The following is a 27270-nucleotide window of genomic DNA, read 5'->3' as shown; positions in this document are numbered from 1 at the left end:
GTAAGAACATAATGATGGCTACTGGGTCAGACCATGGGTCCATCTAGCCCAGTATCTTGTTTCCACCAGTGGCCAGTCCAGGTTCACAAGTGCATGGTTGAGGTCTCAAAAAGTAGCAATATTCCATGCTACTTTATGTGAGAGATAAGCAGTGGCTTTCCCCAAGTCTACCTTCACAACTGTGTATAGACTTTTCCTCCAGAAATTTGTCAAAACCTTTTTTAAATCCAGCTACATTAACTGTTTTATCTCAAGAGCCAGCTTAATGCATAGGCAAACTAGACATATGCCTAGGGCCATGTGGTGTGCTGGAGCCGGCTCGCTCCGGCTCGCAAGAGCCGCTTGTTAAATTTTGACAGCTCTTGCGAGCCAGTTGTTCTTTCGGGGCGAGCCGGCTCCATTGCAGGAGGTAAGCATGGCAGGAGGGGCGCCATGCTTACCTCCCTCCCGCTCCCAAACATGCCAGCGATTGTCCTTCGCCCCCACTGTCCCCTCCCGCTCCCATCCATCTTTTTTAAATACCTCTTCCGTGAAACGCCGCGTTAAAGCCCTGCAGCCCATCTCTAGCTTTCCCTCCCTGTTTGCTTCAGTTCGTGAACTTCGTGCCCTTAGTCCCGCCTTCTGACGTCATACGTCAGAAGGCGGGACTAAGGCACGAAGTTCACGAACTGAAGCAACAGGGAGGGAAAGCTAGAGATGGCAGCAGGGCTTTACGCGGCGCTTCAACGGAGTAGGTATTTAAAAAAAGATGGATGGGAGTGGGAGGGGACAGTGGGGGGGGGGGTGAAGGACAATTGCTGGGCCATGTGTTGGGAGGGCAGGGGAGGGAGGAGAATCGCTGGACATGGATGGAAGCGGAGGGCAGGGGAAGGAGGAGAATCGTTGGACATGGATGGGAGCGGGAGGGGAGGGCAGGGGAGGGAGGAGAATCGCTGGACATGGATGGGAGAGGGAGGGCAGGGGAGGGAGGAGAATTGCTGGACATGGAAGGGAGCGGGAGGGGAGGGCAGGGGAGGGAGGAGAATCGCTGGACATGGATGGGAGCAGGCGAGGGGAGGGGCAGGGGAGGGAGGAAAATTGTTGGACATGGATGGGAGCGGTAGGGGAGGGCAGGGGAGGGAGGAGAATCGCTGGGCATGGATGGGGAGCGGGAGGGGAGGGCAGGGGAGGGAGGAGAATCGCTGGGCATGGATGGGAGCGGGAGGGGAGGGCAGGGGAGGGAGGAAAATCATTGGACATGGATGGGAGCGGGAGGGGAGGGCAGGGGAGGGAGGAGAATCGCTGGGCATGGATGGGAGCGGGAGGGGAGGGCAGGGGAGGGAGGAAAATCGTTGGACATGGATGGGAGCGGAATGGGAGCGGGAGGGGAGGGCAGGGGAGGGAGGAGAATTGCTGGGTATGGATGGGTAGAGGGGGGCAGGGGAGAGAAGACAATTGCTGGGTATGGATGGATACAGGGGGACAGGGGAGAGAGGAGAGTTTCAGGACATGGATGGAGGGGAGGGCAAGAGAAATTCTGGACATGGATGGAGGGGAGGGAAGGGAGATAGAAGAAATGCTGGACATGGAGGGAAGATAGAGGAAGGAGATTAGATGAGGGAAAAGGAAGTGAGGAGAGAAAATGCACATGGATGGAGAAAATAGGCAGAAGCTGGATCCACTGTACAGTCAAGTCTGCGGAGGACCAGAAATGAAGAAGAAAGGAGGAAAGAAAAGAAATAAATGGAAAGGAAGCCCTGGAGTCAAGGGAACAGATAGAGAGCAGCAGAATCAGATACTGGGCCAGCATGATCAGAGAAACCAAAGTCACCAGACAACAAAGGTAGAAAAAAATAATTTTATTTTTCATTAGTGTTTGGAACATGTCCACTTTGAGAATCAGGTGCTGAACGTTAAAAGTTTATATTTATTTACTTATTTATGGCATTTTATCCCATATTAAACATGAATTAGATTGGAACCTGGGATCATTTAATTTTTTTTTCCTGGAGAGAGTAATGCATTGCCCCCCCCCCCCCCAGCTATAGCCAGCTCTGCAATTGGGGGGGGGGGCGCAGAGGTGGATAGGGGGGGGGGGGCGCAGTGTTGGACGGGGGGCGCCGAGGTGGACCGGGGAGAGAGCCTGTTGTTAAAAATTTACCAGCACACCATTTCCTAGGGCCCAAAAGTTTAGGAGGGTTCTTGGCAGACAGGTGCAGAACTTAGGAAGTGAGTAGTGCATACTCCGGATTTTGTCAGAATTCTACAAATTAGTTAATTATTTGTTTTGAAGCAGAACATATCAAGTGAAATCAAGCTCAAACATATCACCACTGTGGAAAGCAGAATGCGGAGTACCTCAAGGATCACCACTATCAACCGATCCTTTTCAACCTAATTGGATGACCCCACTAGCCAAATCCTTATCCAACCAAAGGCCTTAACCCTTTCATCTATGCAGACGATGTCACAATATACATTCCTTACAAACGTGATCTGACAGAAATCACCAACGAAATCAAGCTCAGCTTGAATACCATGGACTCATGGGCAAACGCATTTCAACTAAAACACACAGAAAAAACACACTGTCTCATCCTCTCATCCCAATACAATACATAAGTATATAGTAATGCCATACTGGGAAAAGACCAAGGGTCCATCGAGCCCAGCATCTTGTCCACGACAGCTGCCAATCCAGGCCAAGGGCACCTGGCAAGCTTCCCAAAGTACAAACTTCTATACAGTTATTCCTGGGATTTTGGATTTTTCCAAGCCCGTTTAGTAGCTGTTTATGGACTTGTCCTTAGGAACCGTCCAACCTTTTTAAACTCTGCTAAGCTAACCGCCCTTCACCACATTTCCGGCAATGAATTCCAGAGTTTATTACACGTTGGGTGAAGAAAATTCTTTCTCCGATTGTTTTAAATTTACTACACTGTAGTTTAATCGCATGCCCCCATCCTAGATTTTTGGAAAGCGTGAACAGACGCTTCACATCCACACTGTGCCACTCCACTCATTATTTTATATACCTCTATCATGTCTCCCTCAGCCGTCTCTTCTCCAAGCTGAATTAGCCCCTAGCCTCCTTAGTCTTTCTTCATAGGGAAGTCGTCCCATCCCCGCTATCATTTTAGTCGCCCTTCGCTGCACCTTTTCCAATTCTACTATATCTTGTCTTGAGATGGCGGCGACCAGAATTGAACACAATACTCAATGTGCGGTCCACCATGGAGCGATACAACGGTATATAACATTATAACGAACAAACCCACAACATAACACCCCAGATCATACCCTCCCTATCTCAGACAGCCTGAAAATTCTCAGTGTTGCAATCGACCGTATCCTCACACTAGAGAACCAAGTGAAATCTATAACAAAGAAAATGTTCCACTCAATGTGGAAACTGAAACACGTGAAACCATTTTTCCCGAGGGAAACATTTTGCAACTGTTACAATCATTGATACAATCAATGGTACTAAAGCCATGTAGACTACTGCAACGGAATTTTGCGGGATGCAAAGAACAAATTATAAAGAAACTTCACACCGCTCAAAAACACGGCAGCCAGGCTTATATTTGGAAAAACGCTATTTGAAAGCGCCAAACCCCTCCGAGAAAAGCTGCACTGGCTCCCCAATCAAAGAACGTATTGCTTTCAAAATCTGCACCCTGGTCATAAAATTATCTACGGCGAAGCCCCAGGATACATGACAGACCTCATAGAGTGGATGAGTGGCCTAGTGGTTAGGGTGGTGGACTTTGGTCCTGAGGAACTGAGTTCGATTCCCACTTCAGGCACAGGCAGCTCCTTGTGACTCTGGGCAAGTCACTTAACCCTCCATTGCCCCATGTAAGCCGCATTGAGCCGCCATGAGTGGGAAAAGTGCGGGGTACAAATGTAACAAAAAAAAAAAAGAGACCTACCAACAAGAAGCACAACAGGATCAACACGAACATACCTAAATCTCCCTACCCAAGCTGCAAAGGACTCAAATACAAATCAACCTATGCATCCAGCTTTTCCTATGTAAGCACACAACTATGGAACGCATTACCAAAAGCCGTGAAAACAACTTATGATCATCTAAACTTCTGGAAATCATTAAGAACTACCTGTTCAAAAAGGCATACCTACCGACCCAGCTTAAATGCCTGTACCCTGCAACACAACGAAACCAAAGCTTGTAATGGAACATGTAATAACTCTTCCTCTCTACGATTCCCTAATGTGTCTGTACACACGAACCTTATTCTACCACAACATTACTGTATTTATTCATACCGGAATTGGGCGAGCGCCTTTACGGTACTATATAAGCCACATTGAGCCTGCAAATAGGTGGGAAAATGTGGGATACAAATGTAACAAATAAACAGTGGGTAAAGTATCGGGATATTTTTCCGAGATTAGCCGCTATAGCTCTTCATCGATCCCCCCTTTCAGGTCAGAGACCATGGTAGGACCCAGCCAGCGGGAAGGCTGCTCTAGCCACAGGAAGGAGGGACTGAGCTGCAGGTGCTGCGTTGAAGGCCACAGGCTTTGGAGAAAGCCAGTAGAACTAGTGACAGTCCTTGGGATGGGGACTTCTGAGAAGAGGTAGGAATATAAGACTGAAAAATCAGCACAACACCAGACGAGAGAGAAAGGGTGTGCATGTAGTTCTCAAAACTATGCATTCTTTGAACCTGAGAAACTTCTAGAGTTTATTTCTAGCAAGGAATAGCGAATTAGTCTCTGAATATAATGCTATGCACCGGCCTGCATTCTAAGATGAGCCCTTCTGCCTTGAGTTTACTTAATCTTTAAATTTCTAATTTATTTCTTTGATCTTGGACAAAATTATTGTGGTCTAAGCATTGTATGATTTTTTTCTGAGAAATAACAATTATATTGATGGTTTTTTTCTTATAATTGCTAAATTTATGTCGATGCATGAATGTAAAATGAAAATTCATAAATAAAAAAGAAAAAAAAAAAGAAAGAGTGTGCATGTGTGTCTGTCTGTGCCTGTATAGTGAGAGGATATGCATGAGAGGGTGAGTATTTGTTTGTATGGCAAATCCCTTTGAAAACTGTCCTAATAGAGTTCCAGCTGGTGGTGTCAGGCAGAATCTGATTTCTGTTTTATAACAACTAGATGAAGAGCAGTCTGTGTAATAATAAAAAAAAAATACTCTTGATGACAGACACTTCCATTATGTTTATGCAGTAGCAGCATCCACATCGAAGATTTGTAACTCTTGAGGAAAGGAGCTGCCCACCTCTGCATTAAAAGTTATGGGGTAACCTTTTAAAACATATTGTATTGTCTTTTTGCTATAATAAGCTTCCACAATGTCAAGCCTGGCATATTAATCCGATTTGAGCAAGAGGGATTGAGTAAGCCTCTAGGATCTGAGGAAAGAGGAAATCTGACCACCACAGGCACATGTGAGGAACTGCTTGAAGCAGGTGATATAGCTTGGATTTAAGATAATAATGAGGTGATACAAACTTTTTCTTGTAGGAAAAGTTTGTATCACCTCATTATTATCTTAAATCCAAGCTACAAGAGACACCTCCTATGGACCAGGGACAGTGAGAATGAGGTATTATAATCATGGTTCCTGCTTCTAACCTTTGCTGTGGGGATTATGTGTTTGTTCTATTTTCCTTATTTCTATTTTTCTCCTTTCATTATCAGGTCTGCTTTTCTAGTTTTCATTCTTTCTATTATTCTCTCCTATCATTTTCACACGTCTCTCTCCGTTCTCTTCATTTTCTTTCAACACCTGTTGTCTCACCTTTTTTCACTTTATTAAATCTTGTATCTCTCACTATTTCTGACTTCAGTACTGCTCCAAAATGCTGAACTTTTCTCCCTCCCAGAAGCTTGTGAGTTTTTTGTTCTATATGAGGAATGCATTGCCACTAGTTGGAGAGAGGCAGACAGGATGGTCTTTTCTGGAAGAGGCTGGAGGAAAAGAAGAAAAGAGCCCCCACTGGGATTAGCAGGAAGAGTGAGGAATGATAAGCAACTTGGCTGAACATGGCATCAGCAGGATGGAGAGAGGCAGAAAGGAACACAAGAGGAGGAAGTAAAGACCCCCTGCCTCAATAGATGTAAGAAAAATGTTGAAGACAGAGAGGCCCCCATGATCAAAGCAGCAGGAAAGGGAGGGTAACCACCAGTATCCATGTTAGGAGAAAGGAAAGTGGCAAAACAGGGAATTTTCATTCTTGAAAATTGTACAGCTGTTGTTTATGATGAGCATTTCCTTTGTTTGGCCAGCAGATGATGATTGTCTTTTGTTTTTAAAGTTGTTACAGAACTGTCAGTTTCTTCTTCCTGCCAAAAGCTGTTAGTTCTGTCAGGTATTTTTATAGATGCAGATAGGGGAGTGGAAAGAGAAGTTTCTCTTTTCCTGAGACCCTGTGAACAGACTACCTGTGAACAGCTATACCTTGTTCTTGAACTCCCCAGGTACTATTTAGGTAGTTAATAAATGTTTAGATAGTTTTATATTTGATCCCATATTCAGTCATCTGTTATTGCCTGTTCTTTTCCACCTGTTTATATGGTTCACTGTTCAATATTTTATGGCAATAATCCTTCTTTAGTTATTGCCTTTGCTTGTCTGGACTGACTAAGAATCCTAGTGGTTTGTGTTTTGGGGTCTGTGGGTGCTTTCTAAGAGTGTGGCCCCAGTGTCCTAGAAATCATCGGGGAATACCTTGAGAGCGGGAGACTCACCCAGAGGCGATTAGGACCCAGTTGGTGGGAGGAGGTGCAAGTGTAGAGCACATGCCCGGGTCCAGACGGACCTGAGCTGGGCTGCGGACAGACCTTCCAGGTGGTTGCAGGGTTAGCCCCAGTTGAGTGGCTAGGTGTTTTGTGACACCACCCACTGCCAGTAGCAGGGAAAAGGAAGATCCATATTGGTGGTACCAAGTCACAGAAAGGTGGGATTCTATAAGAAAGGGTGTATTCATTACCATAGTATTGTAGGAAACTGTTTGAATGTCATGATTCATTTTCAGAGCTAATGAGTTTCTTAACGCCTTCCACCAGAATACTTACATTTTCAGAGCTCATAAAATTCTCTTCATCTCAATATAGCGAAATATTACTTTTCTTAGATCCTAAGCTGTCCTTTTAACCTGAAGTTATTTTCCATTCTTCTTACAGGCTTCATAGTCACCACTGCTGACCCCACATTACAGATCCTGAAAATGGAAGACGTTCCTGTCATTGACCAGCTGAAGGGAGGAGAGGAGGATACTGATACCAAAAGCAGTGAGCCAATAATTCCTTTATAATAAAATCCTTTCGGGAGGGAGAGGGAGAGTTGGGTGGGGATAAAAGAAAAAGAAAAGCTACTTGCTGATGTCACATCTGTGGTCTTGACCCCTCACAGCCTCTCCCTGATTTCTGTGGGTCAGCTTCTGAGCTGGCTTCTGCCTATCCTTTCTGGGGTAGTTCTGTCTTTGGGAAGATCTGTTTCGGTTTCCTATCTCTGGCAGCCGTCATCTGGGTTGGATCAATGGCGGCAGCCATCTTGGATGGCTCAAGAGTCGTAGCCATCTTGGATAGCTCAAGGGGTACAGCCATCTTGAATAGATCATATCATAGGAAGCCATCTTGGAGTAACGAGGACAGGAAGGAAGCCCATATTTGGTCCTTAGAGATCTCCTGTGGGAACAGCCTCCATAGTTACTCAGATTTGCTGCAGCTGCACCTCAGGTGTGGCTGGGCTTTATTAATCACCTAGAGACTGCAGTCGGTTGCCTTTGCATTGCGTCTTAGGCCATGGTATGTGGGTGCTGGTGCACGTCTGCCTGAGAGACTTTGTCTGGACCTGATTCTGTTTTGCTGGTTTCCTGCCTTTTGAACCTTTGCCTGGACCTGGACTTTGCTCTGCTTGCCGCCTGTCTTTTGAACCTTTGCCTGGACCTGGACTTTGCTTTGTTTGCCGCCTGCCTATTGAATCTTTGCCTGGACCTGGACTTTGCTTTGCTTGCTGCCTGCCTTTTGAACCGTTGCCTGGACCTGTCTTCTGCTTGCTGGCTGACTGCCTAGAGACCTTGCCTGGATTTGCCAGTAAGTCTGTTCTGCCTTGCTTCTGGTGTGGGGTGGTTTTGCCTGCCACTGCTGCTCCTTGGCAGTGGTCCAAGGGCTCACAAACCCAGTTCCTGTTTAGTAAACGTGACAGCTGATTGCAGCAGAGAAAATTGTTGTTGGTACTGATTTGTTAAACATATAATAAAATCCTTTCAATGTGCTGTGGAGTAGATAGGAAATGTTACTAGTGATTTTCAGTTACATTTTGTTTCTTAGTAATTAGAATTCAATTTTCTTAAGCTACCAGGTGTGAGGTTGTTTGCACCCAATTATTTATGGTTTAGAGCTTGTTATTCAATTAAACTGCACGTGCATCTCAGACATGCACACAGATTTGGAGATGCAAATCTGGGCACCATATATAAAATCCAGGGGAATCTCTCAACAGTAACATATTGCCAAATTCTGTCTTTCTTCACCATCTATCAACACAAGGGATACCCTGTGCTGTCAATCCCAACTCTCTCCTCTATTAACTTCCTAAATGGAACCTTCCTCCTCCTCCCTGTCCCCCACAGTCCAATTTATTCCTCCATCATACAAATGGTCCCCAAGGTTTCCAGTTTGTCCATAGAATGACGTTGCAATCCTGTCAACTTACTTGTAATGTAAATCTCTCCAATATGCTGCAACCACATAGAGCTAGATTTGACCTCTGCCTTGTTCTAGACCCATCTGCCTATGTACTTGTTCCAAGCTTACTTGAATTCAGATAGTCTTTGTCTCCACTTCCTTCACCAGGAGGCCATTTCACAAATTCATCACCCTTCATTAAGAAGTATTTCCTCAGGTTACTTCTTTCACCTTCATCCTATTCCTCCTCATTCCAGAGCTTCCTTTTAATTGAAAGATAGTTGTATCCTGTGCATTTCCTGAGCGTCTGCTCCAGACCATTCCCCACGAGTGGGTATATGCCCTCCTACCAGCAGATGGGGAGACTGAGAACTAACTAAAATTACAAACAGCTCAAAATACTGCTGCTCGTCTTATATGTAGATCTCCTCGCTTTTCCAAAGCCACTCCTCTTTTATATTGGTTACCAAGAAATAGAATGTCACAGTAATCCAAATGAGGTAGGACTAACATTTGGACTAGTAGTGCAAAGGGTTTTTTCCAGATATAAAAAGAGATGTTTACTAATGTAGGTTTCTAAGACTTTAGTAAAAAGAGGAATGCTTGCCACTGGACAGTAGTTTGCAGGTGATGTTACGTCTATCCCAGATTCCTTCAGTAGGAGAGTGAGAACAATTTTGCCCATGTCAGGAGGAAGAGAGCCAGTTTTTACATCTCATTGAGATTATTGAGTAGCCAGTTTACTGCTTCCGTAGGGATGGATTTGAGTAGGTGTTTTGGGTATTGATCCAGGGAGCAGTTGGCTTGGGAGCATTTCAACAGCATTGATCTTACATCCTCAACTGTTAGTGGTTGAAAAGATTCCCAGTTTTGGTCAGTATTGAGTCCTTGGGTTGTAAGATCTCCAGCGATTAAGGTTGAGCTACGGGTTGGACTATTTTCCTCTGTTGGTGTAGCTTTAGATAGTTTGGACCTAATTTGGAGGATCTTATTGGTGAAATGATCAGCTAGGTGTTGGGCGGTGGGACATATTTTCTGTGAATGTTCATCCTTATTAGTGCAAGCTAGTGTTTTAACTAAGGAGAAAAGTTTTTTGTTGTCAAGATCATCTTGACCTATTAGGCTGCTATAGTATTGGCATTTTGAGTCAGCTACCTTCTTTTTGTAGCAGCAGAAGGCTACCCTATCAAAAGGTCTGACTATACAGCCATATTTTCAAGGTATTTTTAAAGATCTTATAAGAAGGTTGACATCATAATTTAGTTAGTGATAATTTCAATCTAACTGGACCCAGTCTTGGAATCGTGCTATTCCTTGTATCCAAGATTCCAAGTTTATTCAAATTTGCTACCCCACTCTACGGAAAACCTTACAATCTAATATAGTGGAAAATGGAAAATAACATTATTAAGATAGGACGAGATGTGAAAGGGTAGGAGGGGTAGAACTACAATTGTGACAGTAAAGAAGGTGGGGTAGAACAACAAGGTAGCTCTGTACTGTCTGGCCAGCCCAGAGCTGTAGTCCTCTAAGGAAGGGCAATTTGTTAATAGGCATCTGTAAAAAGGTAAGTTTAAAGATCAGTTTTGAAATTTGCCATTGAGGGTTGTAATCTTAACAAGTTGGGGAGGGCATTCCATAATCTAGGACTTTGCACTGAGAAGATAGCTTCTCTGATGTGTTTGTGGACTATTGTGCGATAACTAGGAACAATGAGTTAGTTCTGTTGAGTGGATCTAAGGGTTTTATTAGGACAATAAGGAATGACAAGGCTGGAAAGGTAAAGTGATTCATTTGAAGACAAAGTAGGATTTTACAAGTAATCCAATGAGTCAAAGGTAACCAGTGTGTGTCTTTTAGATAAGTTGTGATAGGGTCATATTTCCTAATCATTGCTATGAGTCTAATAGTTGTGTTTTGAATGATCTGTAGTCGACGAAGATCTTTGACTCTAATTCCATGATAAAGAGAGTTACAGTAATCAAGTTGTGTGATAACTAATGAGTGAAGTGGTCATATTTTCAAAGCACTTAAACTTACAAAGTTCCATAGCAATCTATGGAAATTTGTCAGTCTAAGTGCTTTACAAATGAGCCCCTTAGTGTAATTTAATGATGGAAGTTGAAATTGAATGTCATCTAAGAATGCAAATCTCTTCAAGGAGTATATGAAGTCACAAAATGGTTCGTATAGGCCAGAACCATACAATTAAGTATTTTACTATTAAAAACCAACCACATTAATTTAAATAAAGAAGCCAGTGTAAGGTATACAAAATGGGGGTGACTATGTCCATTTTTGAATCCCCTAGAAATATTTTGCAAAACACTCTAAACTGGAGGGAAAATAAAACATGAATGACCCTAGCATGAGTAAGTTAATGTTTTGGAGTTAAAGGGCTTTGTATCTTCAGATCACAGGAGATGGGTCATCAGCATCAAAGATGTGGAAACTTGAGATCCATTTTCTAATATAAGATTTTCAGGGCTCGCTGAATACTTGTAGACATGTTTATTTTCTCATCACAGGCTTTCCGATTGTAATGTCTGTGTTCTCACTGAGCATTAAACAAGAGGAAGATCTCCCCTCCATGGACCATCCCTGATCAGAGACATCTGAACAGATTACCTACCTGTAATAGGCAAGTATAATAAACTTTTTGTTTTATCTATAAAACTGTCTTATACATTACAGATAAAAGATAGAACATGAAATATAAGTAATATCCAACAAACACTGTATAATAATGAACAGTAAGACCAAGAAGATAAAATTTAACATCAGTAAAATCCATGTAACAGATACTAGAATAAAAATTTAAACAGGACACACAAGACAAAATAGAGGCTGACCGAAACTGCTTTTTTCGGTTTCGGCCAAAACCAAAATTGTCTATCCACTTTTAGCAGAAACCAAAACTGCAGCCAAAACTGGAACCAAAACCAAAAGTTTGTTGTATGAATGTGAACCAGTAAGGCCCACTGGGGATTGTCAGAACTTTCATTCCATAGCTCTCTGCTAAACCCACAGGAGATTATTACCCTTCACTCGCAGGAACTGCAAGCACAAGCTGACAACTGGGAGAGCCATTTTAATAAGGACTTCTCAACAAGTCTGGCATGTTTAGGCTCCCAAGTCGATGCAGATTAGTTAAATTGCCTTTAAGACAGGAATTTTGTGAGAACGTATGAAGAAAAAATCATGCTTGCCAACTTTTTATGTTTACTCAAACAGTGCACAAGTAACAAGAGGAAACAGCATTGAGATGTTTCCCGTTTTGTATGTAGTTATAAATCTGATTATGGACAAACATGATATAGATTCTTACTAAAATAGGGTAAAGGAGTCCAGACACTGGTCTACACTGTGGGCATCATACCAGCCTGATGCACAACCAAGAATAAGAAAGCCCTTTGATGTTACTGAATGTGAGGACTATATACTCTGAAAAATTACAATCAAGAACAATACATTTCTCAAATTATTTTCTAACTAGTAAAAAAGGCCCATTTCTGACACAAAAGAAATGGGTGCTAGCAAGGTTTTCCTCGGAGTGTGTATGTTTGAGAGAGTGTGTGTGTGAGAGTGACTGTGTGAGAGAGAGAGTGAATGTGTGTGTGTGACAGAGAGAGAGAGTGAGTGTGGGTGCGAGTGTGTGTGTGAGAATGAGAGTGTGTGTGAGTGAGTGTGAGAGAGAGAGTGTTTGTGTGAAACAGAGTGTGAGTATTTGGGGCATAATTGAACAAAAACGTCTATCTCCATGGGCGTTTATCTCCGAGAACGGATCCGTGAAGGGGTGGACTGAACCGTATTTTCGAAAAAAATAGACGTCCATGTTTTATTCAACAATTTGTGAGCTGGGCGTTTTTGTTTTTCAGTGATAATGGAAAATGAAAGCGCCCAGCTCAAAAACGAATAAATCCAAGGCATTTGTTTCATGGGAGGGGCCAGGAGTCGTAGTGCACTGGTCCTCCTCACATGCCAGGACACCAACCGGGCACCCTAGGGGGCACTTTTAACAAAACAAAAAAAAAGGTAAAAGTAGCTCCCAGGTTGCATAGCACCCTTCTCTTGGGTGTTGAGCCCCCCAAATCCCCCTCAAAACCCACCGCCCACAAGTCTACAACCATTACTATAGCTCTAAGGGGTGAAGGGGGGGCACCTACATGTGGGTACAGTGGGTTTGGGGGCGGTTGGAGGGCTCCCATTTACCAGCACAAGTTAACAGGTGGGGGGGGATGGGCCTGGGTCCACCTGCCTGAAGTCCACTGCACCCCTAACAACTGCTCCAGTGACCTGCATACTGCTGCCAGGAGGTGGGTATGACATTTGAGGGTGAAAATAAAAAGTTGTGAAACGGCATATTTTGTGGTGGGAGGGGTGTTGTGACCACTGGGGGAGTCAGGGGAGGTCATCCCCGATTCCCTCCAGTGGTCATCTGGTCATTTAGGGCACGTTTTGGGCCTTATTCATGGAAAAACAGGGTCCAGGAAAAGTGCCCTAAATTCTCGCTAAAAACGCATATTTTTCTTCCATTATTGGCGAAAGGCGCCCATCTCTGATCGCCCGATAACCACGCCCCAGTTCCGCCTTCACCACGCCTTCGACACGCCCCCATCAACTTTGTCCGCATCCCTGACGGAGTGCAGTTGAAAACGTCCAAATTCGGCTTTCGATTATACCGCTTTATTCGTTTTTGTGAGATAAACGTCTATCTCCTGATTTGGGTCACAATATAGGCGTTTTTCTTTTTCAATTATAAGCTGGTATGTGTGTGATACACAGACTCTGTGAGATCGAGAGAGTGTTTGAGAGTGACTGTGTGACACACAGAGTGAATGTGATACAGTGTGAGACATAGAGTGTGTGGTAGACAGTGTATGAGAGTGAGAGAGACACTGTGTGTGTGCCAGAGATACCTCCCTCCCTCTGTGTGGTCGCAGGACCCCTCCCCCTCCCTTTCTGGTTCTCCTTCCCCCCCTCCTCTCAGGTCTCCTTCCCCCCTGCTTTCAGGTCTCAGGACCCCCTCCCCTCTGGCCTCAGGACCCCTTCCCCTGCCGCCCTCGCTGCCATGCCCCACTCCCGAGGTTGCAGCCGCTCACCCCTTCACCCTCCCCCCCCCCCAAAGTCGCCGCAGCCACTGCTCCCTCTCCACCCCTCCGTCCGACGTCAGCTCAGCTGCCATTTCTGGCCACTGCTGCTTCTTCTGTCGAGCAGCAGCGGCCAGTACAAAAACAAAAAAACCAATTGAACCTGCAAAAATGCTTTTAAAAAGGAAGCGGGGCAGCGCTGGCAGACATCGGCTGTCAGCTCTGCATCCGCTCCTCCTCTCATCTCTCACGTCACTGCCCCTGGAGTAGAACCCCAGAGGAGCGCAGCGATGTGAGAGGTGAGAGGAGGAGCGGATACAGAACTGACAGCCGATGGCTGCCTGCGGTGCCCCGCTTCCTTTTTGAAAGCATTTTTGCAGGTTTAAGTTGGGTTTTTTGTTTTTGTACCAGCCGCTGCTCAACAGGAGAAGCAGCAGTGGCTGGAAATGGCAGCTGAGCTGATGTCGGACGGAGGGGGGGAGTGGCGGCGACCTGGGGGGGGGTGGAGGGTGGAGCAGTGGCTGCGGCGACCTCGGGGGGGGGGGAGAGGGGGGGGGCGGGGGGAACCTGGGGGGGGTGTAGAGGTGAGAGGGCGGCGACCTCGGGGGGGGGGGCATGGCGAAGGGCTGAAACTGCGCCTCCAACGTTCTGAACATGGCTGTGTTTTCATTGGGCACTTTCGCTGCTGACGCACCTGGAAGTGGGAGGCGTCAACAGAAGCACGAATGCCTCAAGGCTTGTGTCCACGCAGTTAGCTTCAGAACTTTGGAGGTGGGTTTTATTATATAGGATATGTAAACACTTAAATTCATTGTTATATCTTTTCCCTACTAACACTATAAGCGTAACCAATACTTGTGCTTGAAAACAATCACTGCAGGTTCCTTTCTCATAAAATGTAGCTTCTGTGTGCCACAAATTTGATTAAAACGCTACATCTTCATCATACCCAACAGAGCCTGGAAATTCTTTAGAATCACCCAAATAGTATCCAAACCAGAATATATACAATAATTTAAATAGCGAAAGACCACATTTTACTTCCAAGCAAAATAGCTTCTGCACATATAGACCTCAGCTAATGAAAACTGAAACACAGTGCTTTTACAACGGTTGACTTTGCGCCACCCTTGGAGTGACAACTGATGTCATATCTCCAGAGAGAGGCTAATTCCTAATGAACTTATCCCTAAATTTACAGATGTAAATTCCTGCTATACTTTTGTATTAAAAGCATTTATTTGGCACACTCTATTTACCATATAAACTACTATGCAAGATCATAACTGCATTACTTGCCATTGCATTACACACACACACAAAAAAAAAGAATGCAGAGAAGCTCCCCCCCACCCAAGACTACCTTACAATCCCTTGTGGTCTAGTGGTATAGGTAGGGTTACCATATGGCACCAGAAAAAGGAGGAGACATTGATCCAATCCGGGATTTGCTTCCATTGAAAGCAATGGAAGTAAAATCCAGACTGGCTCAATCTGTCCTTTTTCTGGAGCCATATGGTAACCCTAGGTATAGTCAGGGCAGGAGTGATCGCAAGTCGCTCTTGCCCATATCAGCCCTAATTTCAAAATGGCTGCTGTGACCTCTTGTGACAGTCTCACAAGATTGCCACTAGAAGTCATGGTAGCCATTTTGAGAGAAAAGCCAGCCTGGGCAGGAGTGACTGGGAATCACTCTTGCCCTGACTACACCCCTAGACCACCGTGGATTGCAAAATAGGCCTGAGGGGGGCACCTACAGGTGGGTAGGGGCAAAACTCCATTTTAGAGGGGAGAGGGAGGTAGGAAGGCAAACAGGACAAATTTTACACATGGTCATTTTTGATTGAAACAGAAACCATAGCCTTTTGGCCAAAACTGAAACCGGGCAGAAAAAAGGATTTTGGGCCAGTTTTAGTAGCTTAACTGAAATTGTCAGCCTGTAAACAAAAACGTTCTATATAGGTGAAAACTTTGCACTTGCCATACCTTAACAGCAACATATCCTTTGCAGTTATCACACTGGCGAGTTCTTTATCACACAGTAAGACTATTTGCAATTAGCGTAGATGCACTTAATGTCTCTTCCTGAGGATGCACACTAATTTGCATATTAACTTCTTAACACACCTTAATAAAGGGGTGCAAAGTCTGTAGTGATGGGAAGCCAGTGTAAGGAATATAAGACAATAAAATTAGAAAAATGTGAAGAATGCAAAACCATCCAGCTCTATCACCAGGAGGATCAAGACTCAGTGTGTCTTAAATGAAAACTGTTAGAAGTGACAGTGACTACTGGGTTGAAGGGAGTATTTCTTGCAGGTTACCCTAGTTTTCTGGGAAGCCAGTTTTAGCTGTACTGCCACTCTCTAACCATTGGCTAGCATTCTCCTTTTTTTTGGCCTTTTTCTTTTTTTTTTAATGCTTTATTTATAAATTTTCATTTTGCATTTATGCAATAACAAATATATGGAAATTAGGCAAATATTACTAAACTTTGTAGATACAAAGTAAACATAAGGAAATAATACTTTCAATAATTTGTCCACAATAAATGATCCAAGTACTAGGAAATAAATAAACAAAAAAGTTTCCTTAATCTAAGAGTAGAAGGTTTACAGGAATATACAATCGAGTAGTGCATGCAATATCTATGCAATCTGATGTTAATCCAACTTATTCTTTACTAGTTATATATTCCAGTAATTTCCCAGGAGTGAAAAATATATAATTAGTGGCATTCAAGGAAATAATACACCTACAGGGAAATTTAAGGAGAAAAAGTCCTCCTAAACCAAGAATTCTTGCTTTTAAAGCCAAGAACTCTTTTCTCCGCTTTTGAGTGTCACGTGAAAAATCTGGAAACATCTGAATTTTTGAACCTAGGAAAGAAACATTCAAGTGACGGAAATACACTCTTAATATGTTATTTCGATCATGTTCTAAGGCAAACGTTACTAACATTGTAGTCCTTTCAGATATAACTTCCATAGAGTTTTCAAGAAAGTCTGTAAGATTTAAATCTGGTTGTGGAGGATCAGATTTTCCCTTAGTTCCAGTAATATATAAAACCCTTGCAATTGGTGGAAACGCTTCAGGTGGTATACCCAGCACTTCTTTGAAATACTTTTTTAGCATTTCCAGTGCTGGGATAATTGGAGACTTAGGGAAATTTAATAAACGTAAGAAGTTCCTTCTAGCTTGATTTTCCAGGTATTCAATTTTGTTTTTGGTAGTTACTATCTTTAATTAACACAACAATCGAGTCTTTTACTTGTTCTAAAGCTTCAATCTTAGTACTACTACTACTATTTAGCATTTCTATAGCGCTACAATGCGTACGCAGCGCTGCACAAACATAGAAGAAAGACAGTCCCTTCTTAGAAGTCTGCTCTTCGATCTTCACAACATTCTGAGCTTGAATCTGTTTTATTTGTCACCTCTCCTCGAAGGGAGCTTGAAATCTGTTGGAGAGTTGTATTTATGCCCTGGATTGCAGTCCAAAGTACTTCCATTGTTACGGCCGGTTTAGCTTGGCCACCATTCCCTCCGGAAAGACTGATCTGTGTTATTGTAGGTAAATCAGGGGGCGACACCTGATTATCTGCAAACGCTGTTCCCACAGGAGTCGAGATGGCTGCAGGCCCTCCACACGCAGCTGCCGATTTTCCCCTCACATCGGAGGTTTCAGTCAGCTGTAGCTCTGTTACCACCAGTCCTGTTCCTGGTCTCGGAGGTGCCGTAAACGAGGGAGGAGAAAGACACTCCCTCTGCACTATGGTCCCATTCTCCCAGTGGACCCCTTGTAGTATTTTCCTGTCCTCCCGGCGTCTGTAGTCCGAGTTCGTCTAGCGTCATTTGGCGCATGGGGGGGGGGGGACATTCACCCCACTCGTGGAGGTAAGTGTATAGGTTTTTCCCTTCCTCTTCCCCATTTCTGGGTGGAGGAATTACCCGTTTCGCCAAAGTTTTCGCGAAGAGAATCCGGAGCTAAAACAGACACACTTCTAGTCCAGATGCCATCTTGGATGTTCTGCCTTTTGTCTTTTTGGCCCTTTAAATTTTCAAACAAACAAGCTGTCCATTAGAGGTAAACCAAATTTCAGTTTCAGTTATGGCGCTGAAACTGGCACAAATCCTTTTGTGGCCTGATTTTGGTTTTGCCCAAAAATGACCATGTGTTTTAGGTAGAAGCTGAAAATGTGTGCTTTGTCCCATTGTTTCCCTTCCTCCGCTCCCTCCCTCATGAACAGAAGTTGCTACCCCCCCACCCACTCATCCTTAGTTCCCCCTTCCTGGACTACCGTGGTCTAGAGGTATAGTCAGGGCAGGAGCGATTCTCAGTCACTCCTGCCCATGCTGGCTTCGCTCTCAAAATGGCCGCTGCAAGCTTTTGCGTTTAATTCTTTTCAATTTCCTTCTCTCTTCTTCCTGCACAATTCTATAACTATCTGTCCTTTTTCCCAAAAATGAATCCTCTTCTTTCCCCTCCAGTCTTTGCTCCCCTCCCTATTATGAAGTCTAATCTTTCTGACCTTTTTGCCCTTTTTTCCCATGTCTCTCTGTGACTTCCCTTCATCTTCTTTTATCACATTGTGTCTCTAATCCTCTGTGAGTTTTTACAGTCTTAGGCCCCGATGCTCAGAAGCAAATGTGGGTGCTAGAATCCATTGGCACCAGACTAGTGCCCTCATTTGCTACCGCAGAATGCTGAGTGCCGACGAATGCGTGAAACAACGAGCTCGCTGGCTCCCAGCGCAATGGGTGTGCAAATGCATGCTAGTCAGGACATTCTCAATTCCCCCCTAATGCTCAGTGGACAAGCGCGCCAAAATAGGTCGCTCTTGCTGCTGAAAACTCTGTGCCTGCTTGGAGCTGGCATTAGGGTTGTCAGTGACAAGGTTTGTCTGCTGGGAAGAATAGGAGCAAATATAATATATCCTATTTTAAAACAATCACAGCTCAATCAGGCCTAATGAGGCACTTTGAGTAACAATGCCTTAGTGCACACTTCTCCCTGCAGCTGTTGGTCTTCCATATAACATAACATAGTAACATAGTAGATGACGGCAGAAAAAGACCTGCACAGTCCATCCAGTCTGCCCAACAAGAAACTCATATGTGCTACTTTTTGTGTATACCCTACTTTGATTTGTACCTGTCCTCTTCAGGGCACAGACCGTATAAGTCTGCTCAGCACTTTCCCCGCCTCCCAACCACCAGCCCTGCCTCCCACCACTGGCTCTGCCACCCAATCTCAGCTAAGCTCCTGAGGATCCATTCCTTCTGAACAGGATTCCTTTATGTTTATCCCACGCATGTTTGAATTCCGTTACCGTTTTCATTTCCACCACCTCCCGTGGGAGGGCATTCCAAGCATCCACTACTCTCTCCATGAAAAAATACTTCCTGACATTTTTCTTGAGTCTGCCCCCCTTCAATCTCATTTCATGTCCTCTCGTTCTACTGCCTTCGCATCTCCAGAAAAGATTCATTTGCGGATTAATACCTTTCAAATATTAGAACGTCTGTATCATATCACCCCTGTTTCTCCTTTTCTCCAGAGTATACATGTTTAGGTCCGCAAGTCTCTCCTCATATGTCTTGTAACGCAAATCCCATACCATTCTCGTAGCTTTTCTTTGCACCGCTTCAATTCTTTTTACATCCTTAGCCAGATACGGCCTCCAAAACTGAACACAATACTCCAGGTGGGGCCTCACCAACGACTTATACAGGGGCATCAACACCCCCTTTCTTCTGCTGGTCACACCTCTCTCTATACAGCCTAACAACCTTCTAGCTATGGCCACCGCCTTGTCACACTGTTTCGTCGCCTTCAAATCCTCAGATACTATCACCCCAAGATCCCTCTCCCCGTCCGTATCTATCAGACTCTCACCGCCTAACACATACGTCTCCTGTGGATTTCTATTCCCTAAGTGCATCACTTTGCATTTCTTTGCATTGAATTTTAATTGCCAAACCTTAGACCATTCTTCTAGCTTCCTGAGATCCTTTTTCATGTTTTCCACTCCCTCCCAGGTGTCCACTCTGTTACAGATCTTTGTATCATCCGCAAATAGGCAAACTTTACCTTCTAACCCTTCGGCAATGTCACTCACAAATATATTGAACAGAATCGGCCCCAGCACCGATCCCTGAGGCACTCCATTACTCACCTTTCCCTCCGAGCGAATTCCATTCACAACCACCCTCTGGCGTCTGTCCGTCAACCAGTTCCTAATCCAGTTCACCACTTCGGGTCTTATCTTCAGCCCATCCAGTTTATTTAAGAGCCTCCTGTAGGGAACCGTGTCAAAAGCTTTGCTGAAATCTAAGTAGATTACGTCTATAGCTCGTCCCTGATTCAGTTCTCTTGTCGCCCAATCAAAGAATTCAATGAGATTCGTTTGGCATGATTTCCCTTTGGTAAAACCATGTTGTCTCGGATCTTGCAACTTATTGGCTTCCAGGAAATTCACTATCCTTTCCTTCCGCATCGCTTCCATTACTTTTCCAATAACCAAAGTGAGGCTTACCGGCCTGTAGTTTCCAGCTTCTTCCTTATCACCACTTTTGTGAAGAGGGACCACATCCGCCGTTCTCCAATCCCTCGGAACCTCTCCCGTCTGCAAGGATATATTAAACAAATCTTTAAGTGGACCTGCCAGACAGGGCTGTGCCTAGGGTCTCTGGTGCCCCCCTGCAGACTATCAGTTGGCGCCCCACCCCCGGTCTAGCATAAAATACTATAAATACCAAAATACCATACTGTGCAAAATATAAAGACAGCAGATGTAAATTTGAAAAAACTAACAAGTACCAATCACCACTTTACAAATTAATAAATAGAAATAAAACAAATATAGAAAATAAAATACCATTTGGCTTTCAGAGGCCAAAGCATCCTTCCTCAGGTCAATACACTATAGTGCTGTTACAGTATCCTATCCTGACCGAAAGTTAACCAAAATGTATTAAAATTAGTCCAATATAAATATTACCTTGTTTACATGTTCTATTATAAACATTTAACACAGCTACAATACTACTTTATCCTAAAGCAAAAAAATAAAAATATATATTTTATTTATAGTTTGTTGTCTCTGGTTTCTGCTTTCCTCATCTTCTTTTCACTGTCTTCCTTCCATCCAGCATCTCTTTGTTCTCTCTCTGCCATCCAGTGTCTGCCCTCTCTGCTGTTCCCTCCATTCAATGTCTGCCCTCTCTCCCTGCCCCTTCCATCTACATCCCCTCTCTCTCTCTCTGCCCCTTTCATCCACCATCTGCCCCTGTCTGCCCTCTCTCTCTCCCCCTTCCATTCACTCTCTGCCCTTTCTCTCTGCCCCTTCAATCCACCATTTGCCCTCCCTCTCCCATCTATCCAGGATCTGTCCCCTTTCTCTGCCCCTTTTTTTCAGCCCCCAGTTCCAGGACCACTATCCCACCAGTCCCCAGTTTCAGCCCCAGCCCTTTTCGCCCACCAGTCCCGAGCTTCAGCCCCCAGCCACTTCTCCCTTTCCCCTTTTCAGCCCCCATTCCCAGTACTAGCCCCTTTCTCCCACCTACCCTCCTTTTCAGCCCCCAGTTCCAGCCCCCTTCATCCACATGCCTTGCATTAGGGCCCCCCTTTTCAGCCCAACCCATTCTCCCACCTGACCCAGGCATGCCCCATTTTCCCTCATGACCCCAGTTCCAACCCCCACAACACCCCTCTCCCATCTGAAAATCCCCCCTTCTCCTATCTGAGAACCCCCTCCCCTCCCCGACTCTCCTGCCACCACCCTACCTTTAAAAAACATTTTGTGAAGCCGAGTTGCAGGCAGCGCCTCGCCTCTCCCCTGCCCTCCATCCACCCATGTCCAGCAACCCTTCTCTCCCCTGTCCAGCAGTGACCCTCCTCTCCCCTGCCTTCCATCCACCCATGTCCAGCGACCCTCCTCTCCCCTGCCCCCCATACCCAGCGACCCTTCTCTCCCCTCCATGATCCACCCCTCCAGAGTTGTTCAGCGGCAACTTCTTTTTCTCCTCCCTCCCTCCCTCTGGATCCGTCCCTCACCGCCCTGTCCTTCGAATTCTTCGGGGCAGGCAGTCTTGCCTGCTTGCTGCCAGCGCTGACTCTCCCCTGCCGGTTCGCGCTTCAAAATGGCCGCCGAGACTTCAGCAGAAGTCTCACGAGGCCACCTCTGGAAGTCTTGGTGGCCATTTTTAAAGCACGAACCGGCACGGGGGAGAGTCAGCGCTGGCAGCAGGCAGGCAAGACTGCCTGCCCCGAAGAATTATAAGGACAGGTCAGTGAGGGACGGATCTGGAGGGAGGAGGGAGGACAAGCGCTATGGCGGGGCTGCACCACAGCGGCGCCCGTGAAGGCAGGCGCCCCCCTGTGGTGCTTACCCCGCTTACCGTGTTGGCACGGCCCTGCTGCCAAAACCTCTCTGAGCTCCCTCAATATCCTGGGGTGGATCCCGTCCAGTCCCATGGCTTTGTCCACCTTTAGCTTTTCAAGTTGTTCATACACACTCTCTCTTCCGTGAACGATGCTCTATTCACTTCATTCTCATTTGTACTTTTTCCAGTCCATCGCGGTCCTTCTCCAGGATTTTCGTCTGTGCAAATTTGCTTTTTCTTCATCATTATCCACATAGTGATTCGCAGTATCTTTTAGTCTCACAATTCCCTTTTTAGTCATTCTCCTATCACTAATATACCTGAAGAAATTTTTGTCACCCCTTCTTACATTTCTAGCCATTTGTTCTTCCGCTTGCGCTTTTGCCAGATGTATCTCTCTTGGCTTCTTTCATTTTCATCCGGTATTCCTCCCCATGTTCTTTTTCTTGAGTTTTTGTGTCTTTCTGGAACGCCAACTCTTTAACCTTTATTTTCTCAGCCAGTTGCTTGGAGAACCATATCGGTTTCCTTTTTTCTTGCTTTTATTTACTTTCCTTACATAAAGGTTCGTGGCCCTATTTATAGCTTCTTTCAGCCTGGACCACTGACCTTCCACTTCTTGTACTTCCTCCCAGCCCATCATCTCCTTCCTCAGGTATTCCCCCATTTTACTAAAGTCAGCAAGCTTGAAATCCAGGACTGAGTTTTGAGTGGCCTATCTCCACTTTAGCTGTTATATCAAACCAAACCGTTTGATGGTCACTGCTGCCCAGGTGGGCTCCCACTCGGATATTTTGACATGCTATCCCCATTTGTGAGCACCAGATCCAGCGTCGCTCCCTCCCTCGTGGGTTCCATTACCATTTGTCTGAGCAAAACACTTTGGAAAGCATCCACAATCTCTCTACTTCTTTCCGATTCCGCAGACGGAACCTTCCAATCTACATCCAGCAGATTGAAATCTCCCAGCAACAGCACCTCTCTCTTGTTTCCCAACTTTTGAATATCTGCAATCAGGTCTTTATCTAATTCCTCCAATTGTGTCTGAGGTCTATAGACAACACCCACGTGGACAGAGGTTCTATCATCTCATATGACCCTGCTTTTCCCATTTTGGCAGCAAGAAGCAGAGATTGTTGACCAAAACCTGCCACAAGAAAGCTTCCCCCAACAGCTTTCTCCTTTCCCTTCTCCTTCTCCAGAGCCAGCCAAAGTTTTCTTGATAAACTGTAGTGACATTTTTGAGTCTGATAAGCAGCGCTCTCCAATGCAGGAAAGGCTGACCTTTGTTTAGCTCTCATATCCAGCACTTCTTCCTTTTCCTCCTCCTTTCCTCTTCCCCTCTGGTGTTAACGCATAACTCTTCAGCACATGCACCAGACAATGTCTTCCCACCAATCTTCCTAATGCTCATTGCTAATAACGTGCCTAGATTTGCATGTCATTAGAGTTGAACATTAGGGAGGACCTTTGCTGCGCTGTTGTGGAGGTATTTTTCTGGCGCTGTTTTAGCGACTGCCTTTCAGTGCTGCTGAAAGATGACAATCCTCCCTCCTACCCAGCAGTTTGTGGCTTTTGTTTTGTTTTTACTTTATTTTTATTTATTTATTTCAAAATAACAAGTGAACAATCCTTTAAAAATTAGAACAATCCTTTGACTCACTTATTAATGTGTTACCATTCCCTAATGAATGCTTAACCTGACACTCTGATAAGCTAAACACCTCTGTGGGGTGTTTATAGATCGGTGTGTAGATAATAATAAATTACATGTCTAGGGAATAGTCACACCCAAACTGTATTTATCCCAAGGTTCACTACCCCATTATCTACTGAAAACAAAATTAACCTTCAGGATTCTGCAGAGCAATAAAAACAAATTACAAATAACAAGCATTTAGAACAAGTCCTGTGATTCCTAATACTAATATTTACAACCAACCATCTACACTCAGAGTGTAATGTTCTCCGCAAGGAGAGGTGAGCCCTTGTACTCGATGAGGGAAACCCCGAGTTCCCCCTGTGTCTCCCACCATTCCCCAGGAGTTGAGCCCCTGAGTGCGGGTAGCCAACAGCAGAGAGAACAAAGTCCAGCACAAAGTCCACAGGGTTAGACCAGGCAGCAGAGAACAGAAGATCCAGGGACAGGCAGTGGTCAGTACCGGGCAGCTGTCAGTAGCAGATCCAGGGACAGGCAGAGGTCGATACCAGGCAGCGGTCAGTATCAGGTCCAGGGACAGGCAGAGGTCAATACCAGGCAGCGGTCAGTAGCAGATCCAGGGACAGGAAGAGCAAGAGGTCAGTTCCAGGTTGCGGTCAGTAGCAGGTCCAGGGACAGGCAAAGGTCAATACCAGGCAGCAGACAACCGAAGATCCGAAAGCACTGCAACTAATCAGCGAACTGAGTAGAAGCCAAAGCACGGAAGGACTGAGGGCAGAGCCTTAAATAGTGTAGAAATTAGGCCCAAACTACAGCTGAAATCAAGATGGCTGCCCCCATCGGTGACAACCTACGCCCAAATATGGGCTACCTTCCTGAAGCTGCCCTACTCCAAGATGGCTGCCATAACCTAAGCTGCCCCCTACTAAGATGGCCGCCCAAACCTGGAACAAGCCCAAAACCAAGATGGCCGTCCGATCCTCCTGTGCCCATACTCTGCATAGACAGGGAACGTGACACAGATGTAAATGTGATCACAGATCTTAAACCTTACAACCTGTAGGTGACAGTGCAGTCTTCTCATCCTCCGATGGTGTCGAGTGGAGGCTGGTAGCTGATGAAAAGGAGAGCAGATTTTGTAGCAGTAGGGGGTGGCTTCCTGGCCGGGTCCCTGCACCATTATATATACTGTTTGTTATCAGTCAGGTCCTTCACATCATGATAGAACAGTGGATGACCAGCTGAGGGACGGTTGTTGACAGTATCAGCCTAATCATATGGATGATTTCAATGTCTGCCTCAGATATCCTGAAATAGGATGCAAGGCTCCTTTCTTGAGGATGCCTTGAATCTTCCAGGCTGGATGTTAGCTGAGTCACTCTCTGTCCTTACCTTATCTAATGCAGTGTAACATTAAGCATGGTCAGGCTAAGTTCTATGATGCACACATAACAAAAAATGATGATCGGGCTATACCCCCTACACCGCCCCCCACCAACACCATCACCATCATCACAACCATCTTTTGCTCACTGATATAACTCAGAGGATTAGAACCCAATAAAGTAAACCCCTGAGCATTCATTATCTACTTATTCAATCCCTGTAAATATTAAGACCATACATTTTTCACCCTATTTAATCTGGATCTCTTCCAAAGAATATAAGGCCACTATACAATAAACTCAGATCAAAGACAGTAAATAATATACTGAAAATATAACAAACAACAAATACATGTTAATAAAGCACAGAAAAATGTGATGTGATAATATAATATATTAATCTTATTGGATTAAGATCCTGAGATTTGTTTCCATCAAATGGCCAACACTAACCTTGTAGCCATATCCCCCCACTTCTGTGAATTTATCCATGGTCCCCTCTATATCCTTCACCCTGATCTTCAGGAAAACTGGTTCCATTGATCTTGGAATTGGCGTTTGCATTCAGAAGTTTAGGACCTCCTCCCAGAATGGCTGTATAGCCAGGCAAATCCACCAGATATGGGCAACTGTTTTATCTGCAGAATCTGGTACATAAGTACATAAGTATTGCAAAGAGGTGGGAAAATGTGGGATACAAATGCAATAAATAAAAAATTGCCATCCTGGGACAGACCAAAGGTCCATCAAGCCCAACATCCTGTTTCCAACAGTGGCCAATCCAGGTCACAAATACCTGGCAAGATCCCAAAGAACTGCAAAACATTTTATACTGCTTATCCCAGAAATAGTGGATTTTCCCCAAGTCCAGCACTTGCCCTAAGTCCTTCTTCCACTCCAGTATGTATCTGTTTCTCTTCTCTTGTATCATACAGGAATCTGTATATTTCGGTAATGGAGCCCTTTAAGTGAAAGCCTGCTGCTGGTACTTTAGAGGTTGTTTTCTTTGTCTCCTCCCCCCCCCCCCCCCCCCCCACTTAATGTTTAACTTGTAAATATAAGACTCTATCTCCCACTGTCAAATGATAGTTATTCTGAAATTTTATAAACTCCCAACAGTTGCCCTTGTTAAAAAATAATTTTGTCCCCCACAGGAATTATTTTGGATACTCAACTGATGATGGAACCACAGATAAACTATTTGAGTAAGAAGTTATTTTTTAAACTATGATAGCTAAGGGCGATAAGATCTCTTTTTTTTGACTGAACATTTTTGCGTGCTGGTTTAGGCTATTGTTTTGCCTCAGTTGGATTATTGTAGTGTTTTATATGTTGGTTGCTTCTGCTTTTGTATGTCCAAAAGTCAGAATCTGGCAGTGCCTGCACCAAGGGCCAGAAAGGCCAGCTCTTTTGAGGGACAAAGCGACCCAGGATCCTCAAAAGGTCTCAGTGAATATCAGTGGGTCCCTTCTGGACTGGTTCAGGTTGGCGGTGTGTAAGTCTTTTTGTCATAACCTCAGATCAGTGAGTTCTGGAGGTTGTTCATGACAATTATGCCTTGATGGAACCCATTTCAGACATTTTCTGGTGTTTCTGTGTGGTTCCCTTCAAAAGTGTCAGGCTGTGGAATGTACTCTGGCCAACTGGTTCAACTAGAGGCAATGGAACCCATGCCTCCTGAGGAACTGTACCGAGGGCATTATTCCTTCTATTTTGTGTTACCCAAGAAAAAGGGTTCCTCCTGGCCCTTCCTGAACTCAAGGGGGTCATTGCCTTCCTGCACATGCCAATGTTCCACTTGAAGATGTTGTGGTCGGTAATTGCTTTGGTATATCCAGAGAAGGGTTTAAAAAAAAATAAATCTTTTTATTTAACTGAAAGCTGTATACCATAAAGCACTGACAACTTTACAACTAAGAAATTCACTTCTCCCCCCCCCCCCCCCCCCCCAAACAGTCAGCAATAGATATACTGTCACTCTTCAGTACATGGCTCACAGCGCTAACAACCAATCCATCCCCACAACTCCGGAACACCCCCCCACCATCCTCCCACCCCCTACCTTCCATACACATGTGTACA

At 44.8% G+C, this 27270-nt stretch overlaps 1 protein-coding gene and 1 long non-coding RNA gene across 2 annotated transcripts in view; both read left to right on the top strand.

Annotated features, from left to right (window-relative positions):
• LOC115462049 (zinc finger protein 431-like) overlaps positions 1-27270 on the top strand; it is a 116244-nt gene that overhangs the window by 73067 nt on the left and 15907 nt on the right. Inside the window, exons 7-8 of the mRNA XM_030192097.1 lie at positions 5318-5421; positions 7160-7267. Of these exons, the coding sequence (XP_030047957.1) occupies positions 5318-5421; positions 7160-7267 (212 nt within the window). The remainder of the gene's footprint in view (positions 1-5317; positions 5422-7159; positions 7268-27270) is intronic.
• On the top strand, positions 9286-26462 carry LOC115463660. Its single transcript, XR_003941053.1, has 3 exons — positions 9286-9297; positions 24952-24954; positions 26395-26462. It is a non-coding gene; the product is annotated as an uncharacterized LOC115463660 (long non-coding RNA).

The sequence above is a fragment of the Microcaecilia unicolor genome, chromosome 2 (genome assembly GCF_901765095.1).
Source record: "Microcaecilia unicolor chromosome 2, aMicUni1.1, whole genome shotgun sequence".
Lineage (NCBI taxonomy): Eukaryota > Metazoa > Chordata > Amphibia > Gymnophiona > Siphonopidae > Microcaecilia > Microcaecilia unicolor.
The sequence above is the reverse complement of the archived record's forward strand: the minus strand, read 5'-3'. Positions and strand labels throughout refer to the sequence as shown.